The sequence below is a fragment of the Microtus pennsylvanicus genome, chromosome 9 (genome assembly GCF_037038515.1).
Source record: "Microtus pennsylvanicus isolate mMicPen1 chromosome 9, mMicPen1.hap1, whole genome shotgun sequence".
Classification (NCBI taxonomy): Eukaryota; Metazoa; Chordata; class Mammalia; order Rodentia; family Cricetidae; genus Microtus; species Microtus pennsylvanicus.
In genome coordinates, this window is record NC_134587.1 from 20,214,752 (window position 1) to 20,237,102 (window position 22,351).

The 22,351-nt window shown below is 44.0% G+C and overlaps 1 protein-coding gene across 9 annotated transcripts in view; it reads left to right on the forward strand.

Moving 5' to 3' along the window:
* Rbms1 (RNA binding motif single stranded interacting protein 1) overlaps positions 1-22,351 on the forward strand; it is a 220,235-nt gene that overhangs the window by 108,517 nt on the left and 89,367 nt on the right. For 7 of the 9 annotated variants that reach the window (XM_075985069.1, XM_075985070.1, XM_075985063.1 and 4 more), the window contains exon 2: positions 19,397-19,572. In XM_075985069.1, the coding sequence (XP_075841184.1) occupies positions 19,397-19,572 (176 nt within the window). The remainder of the gene's footprint in view (positions 1-19,396; positions 19,573-22,351) is intronic. The other 2 variants (XM_075985064.1, XM_075985067.1) reach the window with 1 other exon arrangement.

Here is a 22,351-nt window from a genome sequence, read left to right on the forward strand (position 1 = left end):
GCCTCCACAGAAGTCTGATTGGTCCCATCTGCTCCATGTCCCACAGCCTCACAAGCCAAACTGAGACAGACTCTTTCATTGCCTGTTTAAGTCTTCCTTAATTTCAGCAGTTGGAAGCAGTTGGAAGTGCTGAGTATTTCCTCATCTCCTAGTTTTTCGTACTGGACCATTCTTACTGCCCATATCTGCATGCTGGATTATAGGTTTTCCCTCTTTTTCTACTAAAGGTTAGGCTTGAAGGTATCTTCTGTCCCTTTTACCATGTCTGTCTCATCATCTTGTTTATCTGATTTACTCTCTAAATCGGAGGTTAACACAGAGGGCGCTGGCCATCTCTCTCTCTCTCTTGTGACCATTGCTCCTGTACACAAAAAAGTCCCCACTTGGCTGTCATGCCTTCTCAGCCTCAGGTGCCTTTCTAATGACACACAGCAGGTCAGGCAAGCTCTGCTGCGACTTGCTGACAGTCTTGACCCTTGTGCAGTTTCCTCTAACCTTTCACTGTTTCCAGGACATCTGCTGTGCAGTCACCTGATGGACTCGGCTCATCAAGCAGGCATGCTCCCCCCCCCACGCCCTGCCGTACCACGGAGACGAAGACTACCATCCAGGGATTCCTCCCACAGACACTCTCAGTCCTGATGACCCATCCTTAGCTGCCTGTCTCACTACCTGTAGCGCGATCCATGCAACAGCTGTCATAACACAAACGCACACTAACCCACAGCATCCCGGGAAGGACAGCTCTATGGTATTTCCTCCAAGGATGCTCTCCACTCAGGCCTCCCAACCTTGGTTACATGACTTGTTCTCTGTAACCAGGACTGTGCGCTCACTCATTTCCAACTTGTCTTTGGTTCTGTGATGTTCCTCTTTGGGTTGAGTAGGCATGTGTGTCATCTCCCCATGAGAAGCTGTGTCACACAACGTTAAGTGATCAGGGAGGTCATAGGTCCCAATGAGGAAGCAACTTTTATTGCTTTACTAGATGGATGGGATGGGCCTGTCAAATAGCCTTCTAAATGTGTTTGTGCCTAGAGATAACCATTGTCAACCTCACGTTATAACCACTAGTGATGCTCTGGAGAACAAGTAACTAGCTATGGCACAGTGGCCTAATTTGTCGCCAAAGGTGGACATTTAAGTCACCCCCTCCAAGACTCAGGGGTCGTTGTGGAGGAGGGTGTGGAGAGAAGGTGCAGGAGGGGAAGGTGGAGTGTTGTGTAACAGTTTGCTTCAAGATGGAAATGTTCCATCCTGCAGGGAAATGCTTGATAGCTGGAAGGTAAACAACTCAAAATAGCTTCAGGAAGTCCCTGAAACTGACCAGATTCACTAGGCCATTCTGGCTAAAATAAACATTTAAAGCTGGTAGTCATTCTCAGACAAAGGGAAGTCAAGCTGCAAAAAGAATGAGCACAGCAGACATGCTGCCTGGTAGAAGCAGAAACCTACCTGGCTGTCTGGGAAAAAGTTTAGACCTTGTGAGGCTCTGTAGAGCCGTCTACAGTGTATGCTTTGTTCCAGGTTCCCAGTTTTGTGAGCTGTCACCTGTGCCGGGGTGGACTTTAGGGATGCAGCTGTCTTTGAGTCGTTCCTACTCCTCTCAGTAACCCTCACTCATACTCCTGTAAGCTGCCATGATAAAACTCACCAGATTGGACTTGGTAGTACCCATACTTCGGTATGTTGTGAGCTTCTATCTGAGATGAGTAAACATGTATTGCATCTCCCCAGTGGGAAAAAGAAAAGTATGACTGGGGAAACAAAATTAGGCCTTTAGACGAGTGGTCTTCAATCTTTCTATTGCTGTGACCCCTTAATACAGTTCCTCATGTTGTGGTGACCCCCCAACCATAAAATGATTTTGTTGCTACTTCGTAACTGTAATTTTGGTACTGTTGTGATTCGTAATGTAAATATCTATTACACAGGATGTCTGATATGAGATCCCTGTGAAAGGGATGTTTGATTCCAAAGAGGCTTGCCACTCGAGTTGAGAACCATTGCTTTAGAGGCCATGGTGGTGGTTTAAATAGTACCCACACAAAATTCATTGACTAGAGCCTTGGAGTGTGACTTTATTTGAAATACAGACATTGCCATGCTCTTAAGATAAAATCGGACTGGATTTCAGTTGGGAATGGTTGTGGTTTGAATGGGAAATGTCTCCAATAGACTCATGTGTTGAACATTTGGTTCCCAGCTGGCTGCGTTGTTGGGAAGGTTATAGACACTATCAGAAACATGTCTTTTCTGGAGGAAGAGTGTCACAGGGGATGGGCTCTAAAGTTTCATATCCTAACTTCCTATTTGGATAGGCCAGGCTCACCCTCCCTCTTTCAGGGAACTGTTAGCTAAAATAAACCCATTCTCCCGTAGATTACCTGTGCCAGGTTATTGAATCACAGCAACAGAAACAAAGCTTAAAGCGAGCAAACCCACTAACTCCACAGAACCTCTTTATCTCACATTTTCCTAAGGTTAAAATCAATTAAAAGCACGGGAGTGAAAGTGTCATATTTCAGTTGAACGTCTAACCTGTCTAGCCAGATGTGGCCATTACCAAAGAACAGAGCAGCCCAGAGTGACTCCGTCTTCTGGAGGGCTTGTAGTGGTTCTGACTGATGTGTACTGAGAAGACAGACCCCCTCATAATTCATGCATCCAAAGCCAGGAAGATTAATAGGACTCATGAGTTTGTTTTGTTTTGTCTTTGCATTATCATTCTTACTATCATGCATTTGTTTAGCATCCATAATGTTTTGACATTTTAAAAATTCCCCTCTTAGGGAGGTGGAGGTAGAAAATTGTTCAGTGATACTCCAGTCTGGAGAGGAAATATAGAACTTTCTTAGCTGGGTGGTGGTGGTATATGCCTTTAATTCCAGCACTCAGGAAGCAGAAGCGGGCAAATCTCTGTGAGTTCAAGGCCAACCTGGTCTACAAGAGCTTGTTCCAGGACAGGCTCCAAAGCTACAGAGAAATCCTGTCTCAAAGAAAAAGGAAAAAAAAAAAGAAAAGAAAAAGAAGAACCTACCAGTGACAGTAAGATCTCATTTCAACAAGGAAAGTGACATTGTTAATGTAATTCTCTCAGATGTCTGACTCTATCCCCAAGTACTTAGGCACCACCACCCTCCAGCCCTGGCTGAGGTCACCAACCTCTTTACAGCCTGGGGCTATAGAACATTCAGCTTTTGAGTCAAGGAAGTAACTTAGTAGCTTCAAAAGTGTTAGTCTCTGTTCTTGACACCTGGGGTTTTATTACAGCCTCTGGGCATTAGGGAAGACACACTAGAATTGGCTGAGAATGGGGTGGAGTGGGGAGTGGTTTATAGGACAGTGTGGTGGATTTGTTCTTCCATTCAAAAATGATAATCTTTTGTTGAGATAAATATCCTAAGTTGGGGGAATTGAGAAGGACTTGAATGGCTTTTGTAGCCGCAATCCTTCTCTCCTTGTGCGGTGGGTGTGCAGGAAAGACTCACCTCCGACAACCAGTATCTTGAGACTTTTGGTTATGTTTTATCCAGATTTTAATAGCTGTTCTTGTGAGTGTGGTTCATACCAAGCTGAGTTCTTCCAAAAGCCTTAAGTGGTGAAATAGTATTGTGTATCACGTAAGGCGCCCCAGTCCCATGAAACTGTCACTCCCTTCCATTCCTCTTCTGATTAGCTCCTAGATACGTCATCACAGTGATCTATCTTATAAACAACCCCCTCTGTAACCTTGGGGAAATCCGTAGGCCTCTCTCTTATCTGTAAAATAGCAATAAATGTACCTTTTTGTCCTTAAATGAGAGACTTCATACGGAGCACTTATTTTGTTCTGAAAAATGTAAAAGCGTGTTTTGTAATATTAGCCATTGCCACCATGTGTAACAGTTCTTCATGAGTAAAATGCTTTCCATGAATTGTCGGGATGAAAATAATTGAACCTTTTGAGTTGTGCAGGTTGAACAGTGCTGGGGATCAAACCTGGGGCTTTGCGTGAGCTGGGTAGCACTGCGCTGCTTAGCCATATACTCTGTTTATTTTGCTGTTCTAAAAGACTGCCTAGACTGCTTTGATAGTAAGAAAAAAGAAAAATGAGGATAGAGACAACCAAGCAATGTGGCTAAACCTAGAAGTGAACCCGTCTTGTCTGTTCAGAAGCAGCTGCTGTTCTTGTGGTCCCATCATTATAGGATGACTGACGCCTGAGACTTGTATTATCAGCTGTTGTTAAGAGATAAGATTGGCATTTCCGGTAAGGGGTAAGGGCAGGGAAGGAGAGGGTGTAGTGCAAACAGGCCTGCCTGAACTTCTGTGGAGAGCATCGTGATAGCTGTCCTATTGAAGGGGCAATTTCTGGCCCTGACATTTATAATTCATGTTTAAAAACAATCCAGGCAGGGTGATGTGAACTTCGAACTCTTAGATTTGAATTTCCTTTATTGGCCTTGTGTTAGAGGTACTTCTTCTATAGGAAGTCAATTGGCGGTGATCTGTTGTGTCCTGCAGGGGAGACCACTGTTGCGTGCAGCTGATGGGCGTCGCTGGTCTCCTGGCCACAGTGTAGACACAGGACCTTGTCTTTTCCTTCCTAGACATTTCCCTTGCTTGCCTCTGGCCCCAGAAGAATAAGCCTGCCCACAATTCCTCTGCAGTCATTCCTTTTGCTCTCTGCCCTCATTTTTAAACCTGGCAGATGCTAGTATTCTGAGATTAAATCCAGTTAAAAACTGGTCTTAAGGAATATCCAGAGAGCCTGGCGGTGGTGGCGCACACCTTTAATCCCAGCACTTGGGAGGCAGAGGCAGGCGGATCTCTGTGAGTTCGAGACCAGCCTAGTCTACAAGAGCTAGTTCCAGGACAGGCTCCAAAGCCACAGAGAAACCCTGTCTCGAAAAACCAAAAAAAAAAAAAAAAAAAAAAAAAAGGGAATATCCAGAGGTTTGAAGTTTCATGAATCTGTGAGGTTGTCTTTACAAAGGAATATTTCTCCTTTCCCTGAATTCTTGTCCTTTTGAAATGTTTTAGTGATATATAGTACTTGGTACTTGGGTTTCAGTTGTATGGAGTCTGTTCACTTAACTCAGAGACCGTCGTGTCAGTATGAGCCGTACCACCTTTATTCCTTTCTGCTTTACCCATGTAAGGACCGTGCAGCGCCGTGTTCCAGCCTGGGTCTCCCTTTCCTCTTGGGGAACCCTTGGCAGGTGCTTGAGTGTGGGTGGAGCAGAGCTTACTTACTACTGTAGTATGAAGTCCCCCAATGCCAGTTTTCCCTTACCTCTAATGTGCTTCCTGTTTCCTGTGGTGGACGAGGAGATGGGGTAGTGATGGTGTCTCCTCCTTTTGCTCACTCAGGAGAGCAGGGATTTGTGAGACCCGTTGTTATTAGTTTGGATTAATGTAGGGTAGCAGTAGACAGTGAAAAACTGTCTATTCTGTTACGTGCGGCAAAAGTAAGATATATACTAAAGCTAACTTAATGAAAGGATGGGAAAATACAAACAAGGATCCAGGTTTCATTTCAAAGCCCTGAGCACAGGCTGGAAAGCTGAAACTGTGCATTGCACAGAAAACCTTGGTGTGCAGGGCAGTCCGTGCTAGGAGAAGATGAGCCCATGACTTGCAGCTTCAGTAAGAGAAATGTAAAAGGTGTTCAGCAGGCTTCATACTTCTACTTTTCTTTTGTTGAACGATACATTTTTATACAGAATACTGTGAAATCATTTTATAATCTAAAGAAGAAAAGCTGTGATTGAATTATATAAGCTTTTGATTCCCCCCTCCCCTCTTTTGAGATGGGATCTCATTATATAGCTCTGTCTGGCCTAGAACTCGCTAGGTAGACCAAGCTAGCCTCAAACTCAGAGATCTACCTGTTCCTGTCTCCCCAGTACTGGGATTAAAGGTGTGTGCCACCACCACCCAGTTGAATTATATAAAATTTGAAGCCTTTTCCAATAGTCTGCTTCACAGAGCAAGGTTCTCTTTGAGTCTGCTTCAGTAAAGATAAAAAGAAGAAATGGCTGAGCCAGCACTTGACTTTTAGTTCCTGAGGCATCTCTTGTTTCTAAGTTTGACCTCACCATCACTGTGCTGGTGGACAGGCGTGTGTGGGATGACTTTGTAGACCAGAGGAGAGTCTTGCAGTAACAGTTAGTGTAGACAATTGTTCCCCCAAATAGAATTTGGCCTGTAAGAAACCGTGTCCATGGGAAAATGGAAAACTTCAGGTCAGGTCTACTGAAAAGCAGTTCTCCAGAGTGTCCTCAGGGCTGCCGGGGACAGGATCTGTTCCTCTTGAAGGAAACCCAGTTTGTCTAGAAAATTAATCGAGTTTATACATTTATGGACTTTGGATAAAAAGGAAACATGAAGTACAGAAGAGAAAAAGTCTTACAAATAACTCATTTAAGGAAACTAAACATCAACAAAAGTTGATGTCACTTTTAAAAGTATATGGATTTATGAGATGTAGGGAGGCAAGAGTGGGTAGGTTCTTCAAGGGTTTCTAATCCAAGCCAATTAAAGTGACCGTTAACCCTGAGTATACTCCTTAAACGAAAGACATCAGGCTGCTACAATTTAGTTTGTTTGATTCTTGTATTTTCTTGGAGAGATTATACAAGTTAAGATCAGTTATGCTAATGTAAGACTTTGAGACAACCCTAAAGCCATTTTTGAATCCTCTCAGCCTCTGTTCCATAGTGCTTCCCCTCCTCCCCTGGGAACCAAGGACCTAACAGCTACACTCGTACGTACTCAGTTCCTGAACAATTACCCATATACGTATGCTTTGGTTCGGTCCCCTGGGAAACGCGGTCAAAATGACCTCTTACCTCATCTGATCTGGCAACAGCTCTCCAGTCAATTATTGGTAATAGCCCTTTCAAATAAGCCAATCAGAATAGTCAAAGAACAACCCCCCTTGCTTCTGTGGCCCCTTTAAAAGTAGACTGTACCCGCTATTCGAGGTCCCTCGGCTTCCCGAATGCTAGGGGACCCTGTCATGACAGAATTAATAAAATCCTCATGCTTTTGCATCGGCTGTGGTGTGTGAGATGGTCTCTGGGGGTGACTCCTTCTCGGTGTTTGGACGCTAGAGTCCGACACTAGTTAACAAGTTTTACTACAAAAAATATATACAAAATCGGGATGAGTGGGGCTTCCAGGAATGCTTTAGGTATGCAAGTTTCTTTTTTTGTAAAGCAAGAAACCAGATCTCTGGCATAGATAAGGACATCATGGTGAAGTCCCCTAGAAGGTGACATAAACATGGGATGACTGTGATGTGCACCATGAGCCATGCTGAGGAAACACTGTTTCTCTGATATTTTGGCAGAAGTACAATGTCAAGTCTATTGATTGTGTAAAAGTTCCTTGAGGAAGGTTGCCTGCTATTGTTATCCGTGTCACGTCCATAGCCTTTAAAGACGGGCGTTTTATGACAGCTGTGGCGGGAACACAGACCTGGCTTTCCCTTTGATTTTCTGGGTGACATTGGATGCATGGTTTGACTTCAGGAATCCCAAACAGTGAGAAGTTAGGCTCCGTTTGTATTTCTCAACATTTTAAAGTCAAGCTCTCCCTTTTTGGGGGGTGGGGTGAAAGGAATCCTACTCTTTCTCATTCCTGAAGGGGGTGTCTTTATTAAATCCTTCCCCTCAAGATACAGTGAAATTATTGGAAATAGGAGGTGGAGAGAACGCAAGAGCCAGAGGTGGGGATGACCCCAATGAAACAGCATCTCCAGACACAGTAAGACTGTTGGCACTCATCAATTCACAGAGACTGTGACAGTTCGCCTAAGACCTGCACAGGTTCTAACCAAACAAGATCCACGTGCTGGAAAGAGGAACTGGATGCAAAGTCCCGCCTCTAACCCAGAAGCCATTTGCATTTGATAAGTCCTGGGAAAGTGAAAATAGCTCTTCAGTGAGCAGAGCAGCCACACGCTCCCTGCCCTGGCCGGCCCACAGTGGACTCCATGGTTTGGTTGTGTGCCTTTTGTTTTGTTCTTGTATATGTTTGCCTTATTTTTTTTCAATTTATTTAGATTTTTGGTTTTGGTTTTGTTACTTTTCCTCTTGAGAGAGGGAGGAGAGAAAGAACATAAAATTGGGTGGACAAGGAGGTAATGGAAAATCAAGGGAGAGGGAAGTATGATTAAAATGTATTGTCTGAAAAAATTTATTGAAAATTAAAAAAAAAATTATCCCAGCCTCTGTTTCCTCCTGACCTTCAGGATTCCCGTTTTCCCAGTGTGTATATTTGTAATACCTGGTGTTCCAGGCTACCATGAGTCAAAAGGCTTTATTCTTTGCTGCAGCTTACTCCGCCTTAAAGCTGGCAGGGGTTCTCCTCATTTGTCCCCACAAACCAGGAGCAAAGGCAGAAGGTGGTTAGAGTGCCCCAGGGGAAATGACTGAGTCAGATTTTATATTCCTCCTGCTCCTGAGTTGTAGGCCTGAGTTGTAGGCCTATCAGTTTGAGATAGGATTGCAGACTATTGTTTTTTGACCCTGCTGGAGGCTGTTAGCAAATTCATTGTCACTACCAGCACGCCTTTCTGATAAACAAACAAACAAACTAGAAAATACTTAGGGTTTAATACATATTGTAGAGCAAATGTTATCTCTTCTAAATGTTTTCAGTTTTGCATGTCTGTGCCTGTTCATGTGTACAGGGTGGAGTTCAGGCAAGAAGTCAACTTCTAAGGCAGATCCCAGAGGGAAAACTTTCTATTATGATGATGAAAGTTATAATTCTAGGCAGTCTGAGCTGAGAGCCGCTGCCCCTCCTTCATCATTTGGAAGTCTATGCAAGGCAGTACCGTTGCAGTCAGGGTCTTGTGTCGTATGGAAACTTCTAGATCATTCCAGTGAGGAAGAAACAAATAGAGATGTCATCAGGGCATGGGTACAAGTGCCCACCGCGTTGAGCCTAAGGTTCAGTACATGGGTGTACAGGGGAAGAAAAAGAATATTTTGCTTTCGAGTTCCTTCCATTGATAACACATAAATAACAACATCAAAGGGAAGTGTTTCGTGTGGGTTCTTAAATAAGAAGAGTTCCAATATTACTTACTAAGTTTCCTCAGTATGCGGAATGCTTTGTTCCCTAGGGGTTCCTTCGCGAAACCACAGATAAGACAGACATGCTCACTCACAGGTGTCCCTCTGCCCTCTGCCTCTAAAAGGCCTTTCGGGGGTTTTGAAGGCATTCGGGGTTTTGTTTTGTTTTTAAAGCTTGTTCCTAATTTCTGACTTACTGATTGCTCAGACATTTTGCAGTGTTTTCTCTCTAAGTATTGTTTTGCGGAAGAATTTCAGAATGCGTAATTTCCACTCTTGAGAATTTTACAACTTCAGCAATATTTCTTCTCAGAAAAGAAAGTCTAAGCATAGGCCAGGACTGTGCTGTCAATTAGCTCTGGGGAGAGCTGGAATGGTGGATGGTTAGTCCTAGAATCCCTGACTCCCCAGAACGTATTGGGGTGCTCAGAACCTTTGCAGCAGAAGCAGCAACTTCGCCTCCCTAGACGTTTGGTCCATTTGTTTTCAGTGAAGACAAGAGGAAGGAAAGGAAGCCTTTGTTCCTCTGTTGCTCACAGGCCAAGAATTTGGGGCTCAGAAGGAGAAAAACCCTACACACCTGTGTTCAGAATTCTACCGTGTCCTTATTCTCGCACCTGAGTTTAGCAAGGATTTGTTTGCCATGTACTAAGAACTGCTTGTTTATGGGTGCCATTTACTTTGTCTCTTTTTTTTTTAAAGCTTGTTCTGGAGCTATTGCAAGTGAACAACACCCAGTGTCACTTTTATATATGCCCCAACTCTGGGGTGCCTGGCTGCCAAGGAACATGAAGTCCCAGTGTAGCTGAGATAGCCAGGTGATTTGGGTTATAAGTTCTGGTTTCTCTGTGCACTCACACCGGTTCCCAGACTCCGAATTTCAGCCCATTCTCACTTTAGTTTAGTTTAGTTTATTTGGGGACATTTCCTCTAACTCTGTGATCACCTAGTAGCATAGTGCTGGCTTTTGCATGGTGTCTGCTCCACTTAGTTGCCCAGGTTGGACAGATGCTGTGTAGCCGGGGTCTGTCCTTCCACTCTGTTGCTCCGCCTGTCTGTCTGTCTGTCTGTCTGTCTGTCTGTCTGGCAGCAGTTTGCTGCCTTCTGTCTGAGTGTGCTTTAGCTGGTAATGGCAAGGACTGTGAGTCAGCTGTATAATTTCTGGGCTGTCCAGAAATGCATCCATTCTCCTTCCTGGCCAGGGCAGGAAAATCTGCATGCTGATTTTCCTGCCTGGAACTCTTTTCTTTCCATTGGGGATGGGGGCTGGGCATGTGTGTGACTAGTCTGATACTCCCCACAAGCAACCCTCTTAATCTAAATGCCAACACTGTGTTTCTGTGAGACTTTGGGACCTATGACATCATGGAGTCCAACCTGCTTTCTAGGTTCTCCCTCAACTTTCACAGTTCTCCCTTCCCATCATGCAGTTCTCCCTTCCCATCATGCTATCAGAGCTTCCTGCAATCCAGACAGATTGGGTGGTGGCCTATTTAGTTTTGTCAACTTGACCCAAGCCTAGGTCTAGGAGGAGAGGACTTTAATTGACAGAATACCTCCATCCAATTGTCCTGTAAGCCCATAGGCCAATCTGATGGGAGTATTTTCTTGATGAATGATTGACGTGGGATACTCCAGTCCACTGTGGGCAATGCCACCTGTGGACTGGTGGTCCTGAGTTGTTAAGAAAGCTGAGTGAGAAAACCAGCAATCAGCCACATCCCTGCTTCTCTGTGGCTCTATCTCAGTTCCTGCCTCGAATTCCTGCCCAAACTTGCCTCAGTGGTAGACTGTACCTCAGAAGTGTAAGGCAAATAAACCAAGTCCCCCAACCTCCAAGTTCGTTTTGGTCATGATATTTATCAGAGCAATAGAAAGCAAAGACAGGTGTGTCACTGGCAGTCTTGTGTGATGGTCCTTCCTCGCTTCTGGCTAGTTTCCTCCTACACCCATGCCATCCAGGATGCTGATACTGGTACTTAATATGCATCTTTCTCATTTCCCCACCCTCACTAGTGAAGCCTGCCCCGTCATGCTCTCTCCTCCCTTTCTCTTCCTTGATTGAACTCTATTTTTAGCAACACATCCCACACCATGGCTTGTGATTCCATTAAGGGTAGGTAAGGCTAAGGGCCCACTATCAAAAAGCTTTCCTTCCTAAGCCTAATTCCTCTAGCACAGATGTTTTGAAACTGTTGTCTTAAGTCCTTGCTTTCCTTCTGGGCCCTTCTGATTTCTGTAAGGGCCTAAAATTTAGCATCTGCTTGCAGCTGTCTTTATGTTGGTCTTTAAGACTTTTGTGTGTCACCTTCTCACATATGAATATGCTAACAGAAACCAGGAGGAACACACAGGACAAGAGACATGCCATATTTCCTGGCCTGAAGCTCTTGGTGAACAACCTAGCTGGTGGTGGCAATCTTTGGGAGAGCCATTGGAGCGAGCAGAACTATTGGGCTGTTGTATGTTGTAGTGTAGACGTACCATCATAGTGTAGAGACATGATATGACAGACATAGTGTAGCGACTATATGACAGAGAATGTAGTTTCTTGGATAAATCCAAGACAACTTGACCTCCAGAACCATGCATTATGGGTAATGTATGTTTCCTACCATGGATTATTGATGTATGCTCCTCAATCTTGTCTTCCGCTTTCCAGCCACCACCTCATGACTGTCCAGTTGTTTCACCCCTAAGGACTTTCCTCTGCCCTTTAAACTGCTTCTCACATCTGCCACGAGGTCTGCATATTCACCCAGTCATGTTGTATTTAACAGTGAAACTCTTAAGTTTAATTTTTCTGAATCCCAAGAACACGATACTTTACCCTTGACCTTAAAGTAAAGCAGTTTACAGGTGGAGATGTAGTTACCTGCAGGGATTGGCTCTGATAAGTGTCTTGGAGAATTAATTGTGAAGCCCATTAGATATTTTTTTTACAGTTGTATTTATTTTTATGTTGTGTGTGTATTTTACCTACATGTATTTATTTGCATTACATGCATGCCTAGTGCTCATCAAAGTCAAAACAGGGTGTCAGATCCCCAGGAATTACAATTACAGACAGTTGTAATCCACCGTGTGGGTTCTGGGAATAACTCGGTCCTCTGCAAGAGCAGCAAATGCTCTTAACCTCTGAGCCATCTTCCCATCCCCACTAGAGAATTTCATTTTTAGATTATATTTGAATGGTTAATATAACATGTGCCCCTTTCCTTTGGCAAGCTTACATCCAACCAAAAAATATGTAACAATTCATTGCCTGTTTTCATAATCTCGAGAGACTACTACCAGGTTTATGATAAGACAAGAGACAGCAAAGATAAGAGAACCAGTTTCATCACCTAATTGAGTGGGTGGGTAATTACAGCTCTACTATCCACGTGCTGAGGGTTAATAGATACTTCCTCACTTTCTGGATACAGCCAGTGGGAAACTACCCATTGGCTGGTGATGCAGGTCATCTGGCTCTGATCGACCTGTAAGAACAGCAGCTTCTTGGCTCTCCATTGCATTCTGCTCAGTTTTCCTTCTCCACTCCCCTCCACCGGCACTTCATTCTAGTCCCGAGGAGGACAGCATCCCAAGTGGGATGGGATCAGCCTGTTGGAGTGCCCTCCCCCACTCCTGTTTGCTAGTTCCCTTAAGGTTGACTACTTTTGCATCCTGGATGATAGGGAAATACAGCAGTATGTGACCATTAATACCCTATGTAGTGTCCTTGTATATTTTTCATGAAGGCATGAGAGTGTGCTGTTTCCCGGTGTTCCATAACAACTCTCTGTTCTGAGGAGTAGAGAAAATGGAAGTAGTTTTTGTGTGTGTGTGTGTGTGTGTGTGTGTGTGTGTGTGTGTGTGTGTGTGTGTAGGGACTATAGAAGGGGTGGATTATAACCTTCTTAAATTAGGGTGGGCATTCTAACTTCTGAATATCAACATGGTAGTCTTAAAAGAAATCAGAGGCAACTTCAAAGGTCCATCTGGGTTTCCTTTCCCTTTAAAATACACTGGACTTCTTAGGGAGGTTCTCAAGGAAAGGCCATGGTAGGAAGACAGACATTCTTTGGCTTATTAGTGATAGAAAGGAAATGAGACATTTCAAATGTCAGGTCTTTAGTTGTAATGGTCTTAGCTGAATTACCATCTCTTAACAATTACATGGTGACTAATCGGTTTTAGTTCACGTATAGTTAGTATTGCTTCTGAAAGGCCTTTTCTCCTTGCATTGATGTAGAAGACTTGCCTGGTGTTGTTTAGGGGTGTAGGATGCAAGGACAGACCTTGCTTACCTTTGGCCTGCTTCCAGTCCTGGGTGAGTGAAGAATTCCTAGTGGGTCTTTCTGGTAAGGTGGGCATTGCGACCTTTGCAGAAAGTGCTCCCAGAATGCTGTTCACAAAGGAAGCCCCCCTGGGTGCTAACAGGAAATTCTACTGATACCATTTACCCACGCAGAAGTAGAAAGCCATCTGCCATTACAACCACCTCTTTGTTCCCCACTGGTTTAGTTTTCTATCAATTTTTGGCCTGCAAATCCTGCAAGTAAGTTTTGTCAATCAAACACAAACCTAAACATGGCTCTGAAGAGAGTATCTTAGTTGAGAAAATGCCTAAGATTGGCCTGTAGGCTATTTTCCTAATTACTAATTGATATGGGAAATCCCAGGCCATTGTGGGCCATGTGACCCCTGGGCAGGTGCTCCTGGGGTATAGAAGAAAGGCTGAGCGAGACAACAGCATTCTTCTATGGCAGTGGTTCTCAGCCTTCATAATGCAACCCTTTAGTACAGCTCCTCATGTTATGGTGACCCCCAACCTTAAAATTAATTTCATTGCTACTTCATTGTTTTGCTTCTGTTATGAATCATGTGAAGATCTGTGTTTTCTGGTGGTGTTAGGTGATCTCTGTGAAAGGGTCATTTGAACTCCAAAGGGTTGGTGACCCACGACTTGAGAACTATTGCTCTATGGCCTCTGCATCAGTTTCTGCATTGAGTTCCTACCCTAACTTCCCTAGATGATGGGCTATAAGGTATAAGATGAAATAAACCCTTTCCTGCCCAAGTTGTCTTTGGTTATGGTCTTCATTACAGCAACAGAAACCCTAACTAAGATATGAATTAAGCCCAGACAGATGTTACCATGAAAACTCTCTTACCTTGTTTTCCCTGCCCACGGAGAGACAAGGAGTGTGGTCTGTTAGGAAACCTTTTCAGTGAAAAACTAGAAAAGGCCAGGATAGACATCGGGCTCTTTGGGCTGAATGAGCACTAACTATGGTCCTCTAACCATCCAGCAGGTCCCTGATTAGACTGTTTGACCTGTTGTGAGCTTCACGCTCAGGGTGGCTTTTCACATTGCAGGGCAGGCTGGGGATTTTCCTAGGCAGATGCTGAAGACACCAGTGACCAAGCAGGCAGGTGAAAGTTATCCTTTTTAAGTTTATTTTATTTTAGTAAATTACCATCTGTTCCTTCTAGACACATACTCTGCAAGTATAGTTGCTTGGGGTTTATCAAGTTCTGAAGCTATAGTGACAGACTCAGTGTTTCTTTGGGTCTATGAGTGAAGGTTTGATTTTGCCCGACTTCATGGCCAGCATTCTGAAAAGCCTGACTCCCCATTTTCAGCATGACTCCTCGGTGACTTTCAGAAAACGTGTGGAAGTCATTCTCTCATATTTAATTTTTTTATCAGATCAATGGTTTATTTGCTTTTGTTAGTTAATTATCAGTTAAATTGCTTTAGCTGATACTTTAGAATATACAGTGGTGCTTGTTAATGGAGTAATGTGACGTTCCAATGTATCGTCCATTGTATCATTTTTAAATCAGGATAAACCTCTCTCCTCAAACGTCCCTCCTTCCTGTTGGAGACTTTCAAAGTCCTTTCTGCCCTCTGAAATGTACAGTTCATTCACGGTATCAGTCCTCATGCTGCTGTGGACTAGCACGCCAAAGCCTCTTCCTCCTGTTTAACTGTGGCTTAGCTCTGTGTGATAACCCTTCCCACCAGCCGCATCCTCTCTCCTCTCCCCAGCCTCTGTAGTCATCATTCTATGCTCAGATCTACTGCGAGATGGACTGTTTCAGATTTTACTTAGGGTTAGCGTTACTTCTGTGTCTTATTTCGTTTACCTAAAACCTCTAGTTCCATCTGTGAATTTTAGTAGCTAAATAGTATTCCACTGTGTGTGTGTGTGTGAACATTTTTTCACCCATTCATCACTTAGTGGGCATTTAGTTTGTTACTGGTTGTTGGCCTTGATGAACAGTTGGTGATGTAATCAAGGAAGTGTAGATGTTGCTTTGTTCATTTCCTTTAGATGGAGTGTGATTATTAGGTCATATGATAGTCCTGTTTTTGTTTATGGTTTTTTTTTGTGTGTGTGGTTATGGAGTCTCACTATCTAGGCCAGGCTGTCCTTCAGCTTTGGATCCTCCTGCCTCAGGTACCCAAGTGCTGGGATTCTACATGCGACTCACATGCTAGACTCTTGTTTTTATATTTGTGGTTGTGAGCCTAGCCTGTAACGGCCGAGCCATCTCTCCAGCCCTAGACTCTCATTTTTAATTTTTAAAAGAACCCCATCATGTTTTCCATTGTGCCTGTCAAAATATCCCTTCTTTTTGCTGGGTGTAGTGGTATACACTTCCAATCCCAGTGCCCAGGAAGGCACTGTGATCATGAATTGGAGTCTAGCCTGGGCCTCCATAGTGAGACCCTGTTTCACAAACACAAAGATTAACTCCTGTTCATCATTTCTTGCACAGTGTGGAGTTGAACCTAAGGTCATGTGCATACCAAGCTGTCTCTAAGCTTTTACTCCCCCACCTCAGAAGCCATTCTTTAGGGGAACAATTTATAAAGCAGGATTTATTTAATCCTTCTTTTTCCAGCTAATGGGGTTTTTACCTCCACTAGTTCACTGTGCGCTAATGAGAGTAACCCACAGGCACCTTTTACTCTAACGGAGCAGAGTCACACTGCAAAATCGCAAGAATTTGGTAATGAGGATGCAAGAGGGTGGACACGGAAACTCAAAGCAATATGGCACGTTGATGAGATGGACCGTGTTTGGAGGTTCTGACTTTGTTATCTGGCAGATCTCAGTTCCGAATGCAGCCCTGCCTGCCGCCTACTTGACTGGGTGTCACTGCACAGTGCCTAAACGCTCCGAAGACACAGTTCCCTAATCTTTGCAATGGGAGAACAGTGTTCTACCTGTCTGTCTGTTGAGTTCAATAGAAAGCAGGACATAACATGCATCGCTTAGCAAATGGACACTTCTTTATGCTATGAGTTCACAAACTGTGATTTGTTTTGTTTTGTGTGTTCGTTTGTGTTGATGGCACTGGAGACTGAACACAGATCCTTGTGCATGCCTGCTATTAAGCTATGTTCCTAGCCTGGATTTAGTGACTTCTAAATAGTTCATCTTTAAAATTACACACACACACACACACACACGCACACACACGTACACACACACACAGACACACACACACACAAGTCAAACCCTTTTGTTCTCTCTCAGGCATCTGCCTGTCTTCATTCAGCTAACTCTAGGAAGTGTTGATATTTAGGTAAAATTCAACTTGAACCTTGTGCTGTCGAGGAGTCACTAGCCTTGTGGTCCTCCATGTTTGAATTTGGGACCCTCTTGTCCTTCCTGGAATCTGAACTCTGGGAGCACCTGTACACTAATTGGCAGCCCAGAAGGAAGACCCAGGTTCCTTACCTGCTTCCCTTACTGGGAAAGTATTGTGAAAATAAATACGGGTGACAGTCAGACATCATACAGTAGATCAATTAGATATTCAGAAGTACAGATCATCGATCTCTTCCTTTTATCAACAGTAAATACATACGGAAAACCTACTTTTAGTTCCAAAGAGTCACCTAATTAACAATAACCCAGATGTTTTCTTCTGATCAGAGCAAGGCCATGCCCACCGTGCCCCATCAGAACCAGACAGGATCAGGGCTCGCATGGACCCAGTCTTGGAATGCATATGTGTGCTAGTACATACGCTTGTCCCTGCTGTGTTCCCACAGAGAACTAGGAGCCGGGAGAGGCCAAGCAACAGCTGTCATCCCCGGGCTGACACATGATTGTTTTATCCAGGACTCTGCCTGTTAGGCAAGTGTTCTACCTCTGAACCACAGCCTAGCCCTTCATCCCTGCAGATGGATTTTTCTTTGGGTCGCCAGCTCCTAAATAATGACATGGAGACTTACTATTAATTATGAAAGTCCAGCCTTAGCCTAGGCTTGTTTTCAACTAGCTCTTATAACTTAACCCATTTCTATTGATTACGTCTGCTACATGCCTTCCTGTTTCCAGTGTGTCTCCTGGCATCTCCTCTGTGCACCTAGATTCATCTCTAGTTCCTCTCTTTGCCTGGAAGTCCCGCCTGTTCTCCCTGCCCAGCTTTTGGCCCGTTTAGCTCTCTATTACACTAATCAGCAATACACCTTGGCACAGTGTGTACAGATATCCTCTAGCACATCCCTGGTGTTGTTCAGTAGCCAGCATCCTCTGTCCTGTGGTTAATACCAATCACCTTGTGCTCTGGGATGGTATCTTAGGCACGGATCACGTCCCATTTAAGAGAAAAGTCAGGCTTACCTACTTCTGTCTGTGGTTACAAGCTGTCTTGTCAGTCAGAGCTTGGGAGATGGGGGCTAATGACTGTACCTTTCTAGTACCTCAATCCAACTCTGAGAAGAAGAGGGTAGGTAACTGGAGATACTGAGAGACTTGAGAGAAGAAAGGCAAGATCCTTGTGTGACATCTGTATCAGAGCAGGAAACAGGGCTGAGTACCAAATTTTTATTTATAAATACTTAGAAACCGGTGTCTTTAGAGGAAAACCAGTGGTGCACGGACAGTGTGTGAATTCACTTGCCTGCCAGTGAAAGGCGAGAATCACAGGGGGGAAGGGTGTGATCTCAGGCAGGGCTGTCTGGGATTTGGATGAAGCAAGTCCCAGTTCAGGTTCAGCTCTTAAGGAAGTAGAATTTCCTCACTCTCTGTTTATTCTTCCAGGAACTCCCCTCCTAAAAGAGTCTCTTTAGATGAAGAAGTATTTGCATGACAACTTAGCAGGGACCCTGAACGGAGGGAGGAAGGAAAAGGCCCAGAAGAAAGAGTCTCTGAGTTCTCAGCTCAAGTTGTGCCCTTAGCATGCCTTGGCAGAAGCTAGGTGCAGAAAGTGGAGTCTGCAGCGGTCATCCGAAATGGCTAGCAAGATAAACAAGAGTACATTTATTATATATGTGTGCTATTCAGCATTTTTCTGCTATAGAGTTTAGTTTTTCTTCTATATGCCTTGCATTTTAGTCTGTAGTTGTAAATGTCTGGCATTAATATTTGAAATCTTTGTTGAGTATCTAGCAAGTATGTAAGTTCGTGTGTTCAAACTTGGTGTGTAAGTGTTGCTCTTGGCTTAATATGTTTGTCACTTAGAAAATAGAAAGGAGACTATACCTGCCCTTCTGCACATTGCCTGTGAGGACAGTTTGGGTCCTACTCACTGTCCTCGGGCTGAGCCCTTTAACTTGCTCAAAAGTCTTGCGTGGGCAGAGGGTCAGAGAGCTGGGGTTTCCTTCCAGAAGCTCGCAAAGCAGCAGTATCTGGTGTGTGCGCTTCAGACACCAACCTAGGTGTCTGCTGACTGGAGAGCCAAGCAGGCTCTGCAAGATGTGGTCCGGGGAAGCTTTCTGACTGCCACAGCATTCTCACAGGGTCTGCCAGTGGCGAATCTCATCCAGATGTCTCCAGAAGCCATGGATCTAACGTAGAAGTTTGCAGCTCTGGCTGAAACTCTAACGTTCTTACATATTAAGAGAGGTCTCTTTTTAAAGAGTATTCTGAATCAAATAGTCAACTACTTTTAGATAGTCTTCAGAATCTGGACACTGTTTCAAAATCAGTGATTTCTAAATTACTGTATATTAAGATGACGATATCGTGTGACTTCATGCAAGTTAATTTTGAGTCTCAGGAGATAACGTTTCTTAAAATGTGCAAATAAATTGATTATCTATACATTTATCCACATTTCAGGTACTGCTGAATAAAGTTCTTTCATTTCATGTTGAAAGAAGGGTTTTTTTGGTTTTTGGTTTTGTCTTAAAATGAATAGATTTTTTTCCCTACAAGTTGAATTTTATATCACAGTAGCTCAGGATAGTCTTTGTTTAATCTCAGTGTCTTTATTTTATTTATTTGTTTGTTTTATTTTTGTAGCTCACATAGCCTCTGAGTGGTGCTTGACCCCTTACCTCCGCTCTGACATACTCTGTTTTTTGCTTCCAGCAGTCTCTGGTCCCAGCGCACCCCATGGCCCCTCCCAGTCCCAGCACCACCAGCAGTAATAACAACAGTAGCAGCAGTAGCAACTCAGGATGGGATCAGCTGAGCAAGACAAACCTCTACATCCGAGGCCTGCCCCCCAACACCACTGATCAAGACCTGGTCAAGCTCTGTCAACCGTGAGTATATTGCTCTGAGTGCCTTAGCTGCTGAAGCCTTCCTTGATCATAGCCATAGAGGATATAAGTTATGTTGCAGGAGATGGGCAGAGGATAAAAACATGAGACCCTCTAAGCGCTAAGCTCTTGGCCATTTTCTCAGTATTCAGAATGCCCACATACAGATGAAGTTAGAGCATATTCTTGATAAAATTTGACTTGGCCCGTGAGAAGTAAAATAAGAATTGATGGCTTGGTCTTTTTTAAGAGTATTCCTCTTTCATGGAAGCCTGCAAGGGGCCCATGAATTCTGTGAGAGAAATCTGCTGACATTATTGTCAGAAAGTGATCAACAAGCTAGCCTTGTCTTGAGTGCGCGTCAACTCTGGGTTCGTGCAGGGTAGCATCCCTGTACTCTCATGGGCACCTGGAGCTCTGTGGTGCATATCATTCACTGGGTTGTCCTTTGGAAATAAGAACACCTCCACTTCCTGCATCTTCAGAGAAGGATGCATGTGCTATAGGTTCCAAAGTAAATTTGCATCTTCTACTAATGTTGATAAATAGAATACAGATGTCTTATTCCTTGCAATTACATTATTGCAGCTAGGTGACAAAATACTAATATAAACCAAGGAGCCAGAAGTACCTTTGAGAGAATAGATTATTGCGGAAAGAGTTGAAAACATCAGATCTCATTGAGCGCTGCTTACACATAACAGCACTTTGTATTTATCCGAGGACAGTAATGGTCTTTTACAAAAAGAAATTCTGAGCCAGGCGGTGGTGGCATACACCTTTAATCCCAGCATGGGGGAGGCAAGGCAAGCGGGATCTCTGTGACTTTGAAGCCAGCCTGGTCTACAGAGCAAGTTCCAGAACAGGAACCAATGCTACACAGAGAAACCCTGTCTCGAAAAACAAACAAACAAACCAAAAAAACTAAAGAAAAAAAGAAAAAGAAAGTCTCCATAACCACATTGAGCCGCCTGCTAGAGAGTGTTGCCCATTGCCTTCCAAACGTCTTGCTTGACAGCATCTCATTTCTGTAGTTCTGGGTAAAGCTCAGATTTATTAGTCTTTTCGGGGTGGGGGAAAGAAAAAATATTCAAAACTAGTGAGCATTATTTCCAAACTGAAGCTAAAGCTACAGTCTGGCCTTGATTTGCTTTGTTTTGAGAAGCGGGGTGGGGCAATGCATGGTGCTTCTCCAGGCTCTTGAGGGTTGTGCAGAAGGCCATCTCCATGAAGCTGAGCTTCCTGTGCCTTTTTCTTATCGCCCTTCCGGTCCAGTCCTTCTGGAATCTGGGAGAATGCATCACGTCCCACACTGAGGTCTGATCTGAGAGGAAGTCTAGCTCTTGGGAGTTGCGAACCCTGTCAGGCATGTCCTGCCCCGCTGTAGCCGTCAAGACCGTGAATAGGCCTTTGGCTATCTTGTCTGCTACTGGCCTTTCATTGGCATCTTCTGATGCTTCTGCGGCATAATTACAGGTGGATAGAGCACCGTAGAGTCTAAGAAGCTAAAAATACACTGTAGGGACAAGGGGACGAAGCAAATTCTGTCTTGAGATTTAAAGGAGAGGATTTCAGAAGGAAGCTGTACCTCAGCTGGTTTTAAGTTATGTAAGAGTTGATGTCAAGAAGAAAGCACAGGAGCCATAAAATGATAGATCCATATGCCATGCTTTATAAACCGGAAATATACTTCAAAATTTTGGCCAGTGTTTTTTTTTTAATTGAACCAAATCATTTTCTAAAAATGATGATTTTTTTTCCCTAGACCACTTACTCCATTTTTATTGTTGGTTTCTTTGATGTGTGTAGGTTTTCTTAATATCTGTAACCACTATTCTCTTTGCTGTTATCATTAGTAGCGGTAACTTAGCCATTCTCACCATGTCTTGTTATTTATAAATGGAGGCTCTTGCGAGATCCCAGGTTTGGTATTAAATGCTGATGATCGTTTTGGCAACTGTATCTATGGAGGCAAGACACAACACTGATGGGGGGGGGGTGATGCTGCCTCAAAATCCGCTACCGGCTTTGTTCTCCTTCACCCAGAGAATGGAATAAATACAGACTCTTATTTGCTGACCATGTGTGTCTTACAGTATACAGAAAGACGTAAAGCAACACGTGTGCTCTGACTTTGACTATCGTCTGAGAAAGCGTAACTAGTCGGTGGCCTCGAAGTGATGCCAACTTTATGGCGGAGTGGCTTCCTTTAGGACCTAGGAAGTCCTTTAAGAGATTATATTCCGCTATGTTCAGCAAGTTCGGTTTTATCCCATGCTTTTTCAGACCCAGGCCAGCTGGCCTTAGTGGGTTCCCAATAGAACATCCCCATTGTCTCAGTGTGTGGGTGCACCCCTCGTGGTCCTGAGTTCCTTGCTCGTGCTCTCTCTCCTTCTACTCCTGATTTGGACCTTGAGATTTCAGTCCGGTGCTCCAATGTGGGTCTTTGTCTCTGTCTCCTTTCATCGCCTGATGAAGGTTAATATTCAGGAGGATGCCTATATGTTTGTCTTTGGATTCACCTTCTTATTTAGCTTCTCTAGGATCGCGAATTATAGGCTCAATGTCCTTTATTTATGGCTAGAAACCAAACTGAGAACTCAAGAACAATGGCAATGGGTTTTTGATCCTACTGCACATACTGGCTTTGGGGGAGCCTAGACAGTTTGGATGCTCACCTTACTAGACCTGGATGGAGGTGGGTGGTCCGTGGACTTCCCACAGGTCAGGGAACCCTGATTGCTCTTCAAGCTGATAAGGGAGGGGAACTTGATTGGGGGAG